Source organism: Camelus bactrianus, chromosome 21 (assembly GCF_048773025.1).
Source record: "Camelus bactrianus isolate YW-2024 breed Bactrian camel chromosome 21, ASM4877302v1, whole genome shotgun sequence".
Classification (NCBI taxonomy): Eukaryota; Metazoa; Chordata; class Mammalia; order Artiodactyla; family Camelidae; genus Camelus; species Camelus bactrianus.
The window spans coordinates 8,849,254-8,860,013 of record NC_133559.1 but is presented as its reverse complement, the minus strand read 5'-3'; the positions used below and the strand labels follow the sequence as shown (position 1 = coordinate 8,860,013).

General features: G+C 57.3%; 1 protein-coding gene across 1 annotated transcript; it reads left to right on the top strand.

Annotated features, from left to right (window-relative positions):
- The first annotated feature begins 344 nt into the window (after positions 1-344).
- On the top strand, positions 345-10,004 carry NES (nestin). The gene is made up of 4 exons (XM_010953880.3): positions 345-1,276; positions 2,397-2,521; positions 4,303-4,376; positions 4,623-10,004. Exons 1-4 carry the CDS (start codon positions 494-496, stop codon positions 9,458-9,460), a joined length of 5,820 nt encoding a protein of 1,939 aa, XP_010952182.2. The 5' UTR covers positions 345-493; the 3' UTR covers positions 9,461-10,004.
- Positions 10,005-10,760: the final 756 nt, after the last annotated feature.

Below are 10,760 nucleotides of genomic sequence, written 5' to 3'. Positions count from 1 at the left end.
AAGGAATTCAGTAAGTGGTACCTCTCTTGCGTGTGCGGAGTAACTGAGACTCCCACTCCCTCGCAGGCCTGAATCCCCTGGCACTCTCCTCCACAGGCTCAATTCTGTGCATAATCTGCTTTTATCTGGAGTTATGAACCTTCCTCAAGGCCTCCTCCCCCAGACAGCCACCACCGTCGGATCGGATTCTCCAGGCATAGATTTTCCTTTAGTTCCACTCTCCAGCACTCCGGGCTGCGGGGACAGAGGCTGCGGCCGTTTCTCTGAACTCTAAGGGGTTAAGGTCTGGGTCCCGCCCCTTTTCCCGCCAGGCTGGCGGGAGTATGAATAGCCTCGCTCCCACTCCCGATTCTGAGTTGCTCCGGCTCTCTTCGCCCCGCCCCGTCATTGTCCCCATCCGTATCCTTTTCCCTTTCGTCCTAAAAGCTTTGAGAGCTGCTGGCTTCTCCTAGTGCTCCGCGTCTCTCCACCTTCGGTGGGTCAGACGAGCAGGATGGAGGGCTGCCTGGGGGAGGAATCTTTTCAGATGTGGGAGCTCAACCGGCGCCTGGAGGCCTACCTGGCCCGGGTCAAGGCGCTAGAAGAGCAGAATGAGCTGCTCAGCGCGGAGCTCGGGGGTCTCCGGGCACAGTCCGGGGACGCCTCTTGGAGAGCTCGTGCCGACGACGAGCTGGCGGCCCTGAGAGCCCTCGTCGACCAGCGCTGGCGGGAGAAGCACGCGGCCGAAGTGGCGCGCGATAACCTGGCAGAAGAGGTAGAGAGCGTGGCGGGCCGGTGCCAACAGCTGCGGCTGGCCCGGGAGCGGACGACAGAGGAGGTGGCCCACAGCCGGCGCGCGGTCGAGGCCGAGAAATGCGCCCAGGCCTGGCTGAACACCCAGGCGGCGGAGCTGGAGCGCGAGCTGGAGGCTCTGCGCGCGGCGCACGAGGAGGAACGCGCGGGCCTGAACGCCCAGGCTGCCTGCGCCCCCCGTGGCCCCGCTCCGCCCCGCGGGCCCCCCGCGCCGGCCCCCGAGGTGGAGGAGCTGGCGCGGCGGCTGGGCGAGGCGTGGCGCGGGGCAGTGCGCGGCTACCAGGAGCGCGTGGCGCAGATGGAGGCGTCGCTGGGCCAGGCCCGCGAGCGTCTGGGCCGCGCCGTGCAGGGCGCCCGCGAGGGTCGCCTGGAGCTGCAGCAGCTCCAAGCGGAGCGCGGCGGCCTCCAGGAGCGCAGGGCCGCGCTGGAGCAGAGGTTGGAGAGCCGCTGGCAGGAGCGGCTGCGGGCCACTGAGAAGTTCCAGGTGAGCAAGTCGGGGGCCTGGGCAGGACAAGACTTCGAGATGTCCCTCTGGGGCTCAGAGACCTGGGGAAGGGATTGGGGAGTGGGAGTGGCTGTGGATTCAGGGGCCACTTCTTGGAAAACCATGCCTAGAGAAAACGGAGTAGACTTTCACAACTCTGTCTAGAGTAGGGCTGGCCTAAAGGGGGTTCAGAGCCCTCTTGAAGAGTACTCCCTGGAAGGACAGACAGGCCCAAGATGTTCCAGCAGCTTCCTCACTGTCTGGATGGTACCTTCCAACCTTGAGGGCCCCTGGGCCCCTCCCTAGGCTCTGCTGTCACTCAGAAGATGCCCAGGACTTTCCCTCTCAGGCTGAGTTGGATGGTCTGGCCACTCAGAACGTCCAAGTTCCCACCTCCCTCCTCCCCCTGACAGGAGAGGGTGAGGGGCCCAGGGTGAGGGGCCCTGGGTGAGGGGCCACCAGCCCTTCTCCCTTGTCAGGACTTCTCAGCTCTCCAGCACATTCCAGACGCCTGGGACAGCTGCTCCCCCTCACACTGCGCAGATGTGACCAGCAGCTGAGAAAACAGCCTTCTGCCTGAGCCAGACAGAGGTCTCATCATAGCCACCTCCCCACCCCTCCTCTCAGGAGAAAGATTCCAGAACATGTGGGAAGTGGAGGGGGTAGGGGCCTGGTGTGGGGAGCAGGAGACAGTGACTGGGACTGGGGCTGTTTGGCTTCCAGTCCTGCAGGCTCTGGGCCTCTTGATTAATCGTTTTTCCTTCTGCTTCCACTTTTTTTTTCCCCCTCTCCTCCTCCCTGTAACCCATCTCCTCTCCTCCTTCACCTCCTCCTTCCTGTGGGAGCTGAATTCTGAGCAGCATGTGCTACCATTTAATCAGCATCCAAGGAGGAGGAGCCAGGCCGTGGGAGAGGGCTGAGAGGGGCCCCTATGCTCTTCTCCTCGGAGGCTCCAGAGGGGGTTCTCCAGGCAGAGAGTGGGGTAGGGGAGGCAGGAGTCTGCTCTGCAGAGAAGTTCCTCAAGGAGCAGAAGGTGCTGCTGCAGCAGCCAAAGGGGATGCAAGTTAGCTGGCAGGAAGGACCCCGCCCCTTCACCGACTGCCTCTGACTTGCTCTGCAGCTGGCAGTGGAGGCCCTGGAGCAGGAGAAACAGGGCCTACAGAGCCAGATCGCCCAGGTCCTGGAAGGTCGGCAGCAGCTGGCACACCTCAAGATGTCCCTCAGCCTGGAGGTGGCCACATACAGGTACCATGTTGACACTGACCCACCCAGACACTCAGATGCACATTTACACGCCAGGGTATTCTCCTGGCTGAAGGGGCCCACAGCCACGGGCGGTGTCAGCTCTGCCACCACTAGGTCCTGTGACTCTAGGCTGATCCCTTCCACACCACAATGTATCCCACCTAAGCCCACCTGCTCCTCCTGTGGGTTGAGGAGAGGTATCCTGTGCCCAGGAAATCCTCCAAGGACAGGTGATACAGCTGAGTGGGACAGCCTCAGGAGGGAGGGCTGGACACATGTGGGTCATCCACATCCAGACCCTTTCTCCAAGGGGCTGAAAAACCCAGTCTCTCTGTGTGCTCATACCGAGAGGGTGATGTCCTTGAGTTGCCTCGGGAAGGAGGAATTGCAGGTGTGCAGTGGTCACACTGACTTGCCACCTGACCTGGTCCTCAGTCTCTTTGTCTGGACAATGGGAGATTAGCCGAGTCACATCCAAAGTTCCTTTCATCCTGCATGTCCTGGGGCCTGACTCCTTTCAAGTCCTAGTGCCCTTGGCCCTGCCCTGCCCCTCTACTGACCACATTCCCTGTTGGCTCAGGAAAGGCTGAGGCCGAGGAAATGCTGCTTCTCTGGCTCTGTGGCCTTGAACAAACCTGGTTAGCCAAGGTTCCAGTGATGGAGTCTGAGGAAGAGGCTTTACCACTGTGAAGGGCTGCATACCCCAAGCCTGCAGGGTCAGGGCCAGGGCTGGACAGGCAGGAGGACTGTGCCCTCAGAATCCACAAGCAAACAAAGCCAGGGACCCTGGGACAGGTTCAGTGGGGAGGGGTGGAAGGGCCCAGAGAGGGAAGGTAAGTGAGGATCTCGGGATGAGGAGGAGAAAGGCTCCACCTCCATGGAGCACAGAGCTCAGAAAGCACGATGCTGCAACGGGAAGTACAGAGGTGAGACCATAGGCAACACTAACCAGACTCAGAGGTCATGAAGAAGAACACAGAGGAGACAGATGTTCAGCATCACTTGCTGAATTGATTGGTCCTCCCTCCCTCTGTTGGTCCCCTCCTCCTCCATCACCGTGGGGCGCTAAGGCAGGGGCATAGACATAAAGACCTCCGTTGCCCTGAAGGGCTTGGAATCCAGAGTACTTAGAGATCACAAGATGAGGTCCTTGACCCCTAAGCAAACCAGTGAGGGGAAGGGTCTGGGCAGGCTTAACCGCTGGGTTTTGAGGCATGAAAAGGGTTTGGAAAGAGGGAGCTGAATTCATTTGCTTTTGTCTGTGACCAGCTCTGGGGGCCCTGGGGGAGGAGGGAGCCTATCACATGGGAACGGCCTGAGAATTCCCACTTCCCCTGGGAAGCCCCCTACTCAGACCCTCCAGATGGCAGTGTGGACAAAGGCAGCAATTAGCATGAGAATCGGCCCCCCACACAGAGGATGAGGTCATAGGCCTGGGGTGGGGAGGAGATAGTCTAAGCATTGGTGGGTGTGTGTACACTGTGTCATCCAACCGTGTGGGAATCTGCTTGTGTGTCTGTGAGCCCAGCTGTGTACGCCAAATAAGTGTGTGACTCGTGTGACCAAGTGCGTGATATCTGTGGATGTGACCATGCAATTTCATGTGCATAGCCAAGTATAACCCTGCATGTGGCTTTTGTGTGATAGTGGTGGAAATAAGGAGGAAGCTGGCTGTGTTGCATGGAACAGAATGCGCATGCTCAGCTGTGACTTTTCCCTAGCTGGCTTGCCTACAGGCCTGGGAGCAGAGGACTGACCCAGCTTTCCCTCCCTGTCCCCAGGACCCTCCTGGAGGCTGAGAACTCCCGGCTGCAGACACCTGGCAGTACTTCCAAGGTTCCCCTCAGCTACCTGGGTAAGAGGAGGGGCCAAGTTCCCCACCAGAACTTTACCCTTCTTTCCTCTTTATACCCCAGAGAGATTCCCTTCCTGAGAGTCACCAGTCTCAGTATTGACAATGGAGCCCCCAACAGCAGCAAGCATACTCTTAGCCCAGCCGGTGGGAGGCAGGAGCAGGGCCCATGAGCACTCTTGCCAGAAGCGGTAGCTGCTCCCCCAACCAGTACATCCTGACACTGTTTCTTCCCCTCTGCCTTTCCAGACCCTAAGCTGGAGCTGCATGTCCCTGGGACCCCCGAGGGCCGGCGTCTGGGACCTTTGCTCTCTGTCCTGAGCCCTACTCCCCTCTCCTCACCCTTGCCTGATACCCTTGAGACACCTGTGCCAGCCTTTCTGAAGAGCCAGGAATTCCTTCAGACCCGTACCCCCACCTCGGCCAGCACTCCCATCCCACCCACACCTCAGGCTCCCTGTCCTGCTACAGATGCTGAGATCAGAGCCCACGATGCCCCTCTCTCCTTGCTCCAGCCACGGGCTGGGAGACAACAGGCTTCAGAAGCCATGTGGGCTGAAGCCAAGGTGGCCATCCCTGCCAGTGTCCTGCCAGGACCAGAGGAGCCTGGGGGCAGGCAGCAAGAGGCCAGTCCAGGCCAGTCCCCTGAAGATCATGTCTCCTTGGCCCCAGCCCTCAGCTCTGACCACCCCAGTTTAGAAGCCAAAGATGGAGAACTCGGTGGGTCTAGAGAGTCCAGCAGATTCCAGGAGGAAAGTGAAGGGCAAATCTGGGAGCTGACAGAGAAAGAAACAGCCGTAGAGGTCAAAGTAGTGAGCAGCTTGCAACAGGAAACATGGCAAGAGGAGGGGAACCTTGACATGAAAGAAATCCAGGACTCCCAGGGTCCTTTGGAAAAAGAAACTCTGAAGTCTCTGGAAGAGGAGATTCAGGATCCACTGAGGTCTCTAGAAAAACAGAGCCATGAGACAGTGAGATCTCTAGAGAAGGAGAAAAGAGAATCTCTGAGGTCTTTGGAAGAAGAGAACTTAGAAACACTAAAAACTCCAGAAAGGGAGAATCAAGAGTTATTGAAATCTTTAGAAGAAAAGGATATGGAGGTAGCAAGACCTCTAGAAAAAGAGACTCTAGAACTACTTAAGCCTATAGGAAAAGAAGACCTACAGACATGGCAATCTCTAGAAAAGGAGAATCAGGAAATAATGAGGTCTCTTGAAGGCAACATAGAGACGTTTGTATATCTAGGAAAGGAAAACCAAGAATTAGTGAAGTCCCTAGAAGAGGAGAACTTTGAGTCATTGAGAGCTCTAGAAAAGGAGAGTCAAGAGCCACTGAGATCTCAAGAAGTAGAGAACCAGGAAACATTGAGGCCTCTAGCAAAAGATAATCAAGAACCACTGAGATCTCTAGAAGAAGAAGACCAGGGGACATCACGACCTCTAGGAAAAGAGAATCGTAAATCCCTGAGGTCTCCAGAAGATGAGACACGTGAGACTTTGAGACCTCTAGAAAAAGAAAACCAGGAGTCGCTGAGGTTTCTAGAAGACAACCAGGAGACAATGAGGCCTCTAGAAAGAGAAAGCCAGGAGCCACTGAGGTCTCCAGAAAAAGAAAACCAGGAGTCACTGATCTCTCTAGAAGAAGACCAGGAGACAATGAGACCTCCAGAAAAAGAGAATCAGGAGCCACTGAGGTCTCTGGAAGAAGACGACCAAGAGACAATGAGACCTCCAGAAAAAGAGAATCAGGAGCCACTGAGGTCTCTGGAAGAAGATGACCAGGAGACAATGAGACCTCCAGAAAAAGAGAATCAGGAGCCACTGAGGTCTCTGGAAGAAGACAACCAGGAGACAATGAGACCTCCAGAAAAAGAGAATCAGGAGCCACTGAGGTCTCTGGAAGAAGATGACCAGGAGACAATGAGACCTCCAGAAAAAGAGAATCAGGAGCCACTGAGGTCTCTGGAAGAAGACAACCAGGAGACAATGAGACCTCCAGAAAAAGAGAATCAAGAACCACTGAGGTCTCTGGAAGAAGGTGACCAGGAGACAATGAGACCTCCAGAAAAAGAGAATCAGGAGCCACTGAGGTCTCTGGAAGAAGGTGACCAGGAGACAATGAGACCTCCAGAAAAAGAGAATCAGGAGCCACTGAGGTCTCTGGAAGAAGGTGACCAGGAGACAATGAGACCTCCAGAAAAAGAGAATCAGGAGCCACTGAGGTCTCTGGAAGAAGGTGACCAGGAGACAATGAGACCTCCAGAAAAAGAGAATCAAGAGCCACTGAGGTCTCTGGAAGAAGGTGACCAGGAGACAATGAGACCTCCAGAAAAAGAGAATCAGGAGCCACTGAGGTCTCTGGAAGAAGATGACCAGGAGACAATGAGACCTCCAGAAAAAGAGAATCAAGAGCCACTGAGGTCTCTGGAAGAAGACGACCAAGAGACAATGAGACCTCCAGAAAAAGAGAATCAGGAACCACTGAGGTCCCTAGAAGATGAGAACCAAGAGACATTGAGATCTCTAGAAAAAGAGACTCAACAGCCACTGAAGTCTCTAGAAGACCGGATGACACTGAGACCTCTGGAAGAGGTGAAATCAGAGCCACTGAGGTCTCTTGGAAAAGACCAGGAGATAGTTATATCTCTTGGAAAAGAGACTCAAGAGTTAATAAGTTCCCTAAATGGCGAGAGTGTAGAGGCAGTGAGATCTTTAGAAACAAAGAGTCAAGAACCACTAAAGTCTACAGGAGAAGAAGACCTGGAAATACTGAAACCTTTAGAAACAGAAAGTCAAGGACCACTGGGGTCTGTGGAAGGGAAACAAGAGACATTGAGACCCCTAGAAAAGCTGACTGAAGAATCACTGAGGTCTCTGGGAGAGCAGAACCTGGAGAATTTGAGATCTCCAGAGGAGGTAGACAAGGAAAGTCAAAGGTCCCTGGGAGAGGATGAGGATGTAGAGAACGGAGAGAATCAAGAGTCACTGAGGTCTCTGGAAGAGGAGGGACAAGAGCTGCCACTCTCTGCACATCAGCAGAAGTGGGAAGATGTGTTGGGGAGGGACCAAGAACTGAATCAGGAAGTGTCCCCTGGGAGGGCTAGAGTGGACAATGAGAATGAGGCAGAGCTGGATCAGAAGGAACAGGATAGCTTTGCTGGGAAGGGGGAGGCTGTAGAGCAGGGTCAGCTGCAGCTGACAGCTGCAGGGGAGGACTGGAGCACAGGTGAGGGGCAGCCAGGGAGCCCTGAGCCCAAGGAGCAGAGGGTCCCAGCTGAGGGGGCTGGCGGGGAGGAAAGCACTGAGGGCCTCCAGGACCCTGAAAGGCAGCCAGAGCAGCTGGGGGCCCTGGGTCTCCAAGCTCCCTGGGACATGTCGGAGGTGACAGAGCCGGTGTTGGAAGATGAGGATGTGGCCCCCAGGCAGGGCCGAGCCTTCCCAGAGGTCACCTTGGGGTTAGAGACTGCCGTGGGTGAGTCTGCAGGAGCAGAACAGGAACCAGAGCCAGAGATGGTGGGGCTGGAGGACCGAGGTGGCCTGGCCAGAGAGGAGGTGATGGGGCCATCCCTCGGGGAGGAAGGTTTGGAGGCAGAGAGGGTGCAGGACTTGGAAGGGCCCAGGAAGGAGCTAAAAGAGGCAGCTGCTCTGGAGCCAGAGCTGTCCACACTGCCCAGGAAGAACAGAGACCCGCTGGAGACTCCCAGGGGCTGGGAGGAGTCAGAGCCTGAGGCCCCTGGGGAAGCAGGGGAGATGTTCCCTGCTGAAACCTTGTGCCATGATGGAAGTGACACCCCTCAACCTAGGCCCCTGGGGACAGAAGGAGCAAAAGAGGATGAAAAACCAGTGCCAGGGCCCCCCAGCCCAAGGCCCACTGAGTCCTGCTCACCCGTCCCAATCCCTGAAGATGCCCCTGGGCCCCAGTCCCTGACTGAGGGGAGCCAAGAGGGAAGCTGGGGGCTGGAGGGCAGGGCTGAGGTCCTGGGGAAGGTGGAGGGTGAGCAAGAGGATTTAGGCTCTGGGGGGATCCCTGAGGGCCTCCAGGAGGAGGAGGAAAGCAGAGAAGAGAGCGAGGCCGATGAACTAGGGGAGACTCTTCCCGACTCCACTCCCCTGGGCCTCTACCTCAGTTCCCCTGCTTCCCCTAAATGGGAACCGGCTGGAGAGCAGAGGCCCTCCCCTCAAGGGGAGACCAAAAAAGAGGGCTGGGGCTCTGCTGTCCTGGCCTCTGAGGGCCTTGGGGCCCAACCCTCAGAGGAGGAGGAGGGAGATGAGGAGGAAGAGGAACGTGGCCATGAATCTGATCTGTCGGAAGAGTTTGAGGATCTGGGGACTGAGGCGTCTCTCCTCCCTGGGGCCCCTGGGGAGGTGGCAGAGCCTCTGGGCCAGGTGCCCCAGCTGCTCCTGGAGCCTGCAGCCTGGGATAGGGATGGGGAGTCTGATGGATTTGCAGATGAGGAAGAGAGTGGGGAGGAGGGGGAGGAAGAAGAGGAGGGGCGGGAGCCAGGGGCTGGACGGTGGGAGCCAGGGCCCTCTGTGGGCAGCCTCCCTGCCCTGAGTGGCCCTCAGAAAGGGAACCTTCTGGGGTCTGAGACCGTGGATGTCAGTGTCCCCTGGGATGATGGCTTGAGGGGTGCAGCGTCCGATGCCCCCATGACTGCTCAGGAGACTGAGTCCCAGGACAGCACTGAGCACTCAGGCTCAGAGGAAGAGTCTGATGCTGCTCTTTTGGAGAGGGAGGACCACGTCTCTGGCCCTCTAGAGACCCTCAGTGGGGTGGAGGACACGGGCTTGGAGGTAGAGGACACCTTTGGTGTCAATGGCCAGGGCCCCAGCTTGAAGGAAGAGTTGGAGCATGTGAATGGGGGTGTGGTGAATGGACTAGAACAGTCTGAGGGAGTAGGGCAGGGGAAACCGGGAGACCCCAAAGGGGACCCTGAGGGGGACCGAGGGAGCCCCTTGGAGGAGGAGGAGGGGGGTGCCCTGAAGACCCCTTGGGCAGGGGGTCCTCTTCACGTAGGCGCAGGCCAGTTCCTGAAGTTCACTCAAAGAGAAGGAGATGGAGACTCCTGGTCCTCAGGGGAGGACTAGAGAAAGAGCTCCCTGTCTGGCGCTGAGGACCTGGGGAGTGGGGAGATGTCCTCAGGCCCCTCCCTATGCAGAGGCAACACCCCTACCTTATGATCTCTTGACCTGTGGTTTCTGTCTGAGGGGCCTGGCTGGCCAAGGAGAAATGGATGTGGCAAAGGGACCTGGTCCAAGAATGGAGGCTCCAGGAATGAATAGCAGCCTCTTGGGCCCTGCACTGGGGGGCATCCTGCCTGCACCGGCCTCGAGATGCTGAAGCCAACTGAATCTCTATAGGACTAGGCCCCCTTTTCCTTGCACCCTTTTCCTCCTCATCCCATCACTGGAAAAGGCCAGGGCCAGTGGCTCCTCCGAGGGGAGGGGGCTGTGGTGGTCCATGCACCAGGGCTCACCAGCTCTGCTCTTCCTCACTGCACCCTCATGGGATGTCTGTTTGGTGGCTAATGAGGGTGAGGAGGTGCCTCTATGTCCTGGTTCCCCATATTCTTGCCATATGGTCCTGTCTGGCTCATCCCTGCCTGAATAAAGTAATGCCTCCACCTACAAAGCCTGGACTTGTCCTTTCTCAATTCAGGGGGGCCTGAGGGCTGACACAGAAGAAGAGTCTGGGGGAGGGACTGCCTCCTGATGAGAGGAGGATCTGGAAGTCCTCATGGAGAAGACAAAGCAGACAAAGGCTGCAGGCAGCAGTGTTAGGACCTGGGGAGGGCTGGGGGTGCTGCTTGACCTGGGAAGGAGGGGCCAGCCCAGGTGACCTTGGCGCCTGCAGAAGCAAGGCCCATCATCATCTCTGCCCACAGCACTGATTACAGGGATTAGGCCTTGGGGCCACTCCTACCCTCTTGTGTCCTCCCCGCTGGCCCCTCAGTGCCGCCAGCATAATAAGCCCCCTGGCCCCAAACCCAAACAACTGTCTGGTCTTGGTGTCTGCTCAGACCGCTGGGTCAGAGCAGGGTGAGGGAAGAGGGAGACCTGTACTGCCTTTGGCTGTGTGGCCTCAGGTTAGCATTTAACCTCTCTGAACCTCAGATTCAGCCACAGAATGAAGGATGCTGGGCCAGGTGACTTGAGGGGCCTCTCAGGGCAAGGACAGCAGGAGTTAGGCGAGGGAAAGCCGGAGGGCTACAGCTTAGGTCTTCAGTGGGATTTTCCTCGCATGGTGAAGCTGCAGACAGGGGAGAGAGGGAGGTGGAGGTGGGCGGAGGGTAGACTGAAGCTGTCAGGGGTGAAACCAAAGAGCAAGGGTATGTACTATAACTGGGGTGAGATTGGGGGTCCACCCACCCCAAGAGCTCCCCTTTCC

What these genes read in the sequence shown, in the direction of transcription:
- NES (XM_010953880.3), top strand. Translation starts at nt 494, where the DNA reads ATGGAGGGCTGCCTGGGGGAGGAATCTTTTCAGATGTGGGAGCTCAAC. An exon ending in GGGCCACTGAGAAGTTCCAG is followed by an intron (nt 1,277 to 2,396) that starts GTGAGCAAGTCG and finishes CTTGCTCTGCAG; the next exon opens with CTGGCAGTGGAGGCCCTGGA. An exon ending in GGTTCCCCTCAGCTACCTGG is followed by an intron (nt 4,377 to 4,622) that starts GTAAGAGGAGGG and finishes CTGCCTTTCCAG; the next exon opens with ACCCTAAGCTGGAGCTGCAT.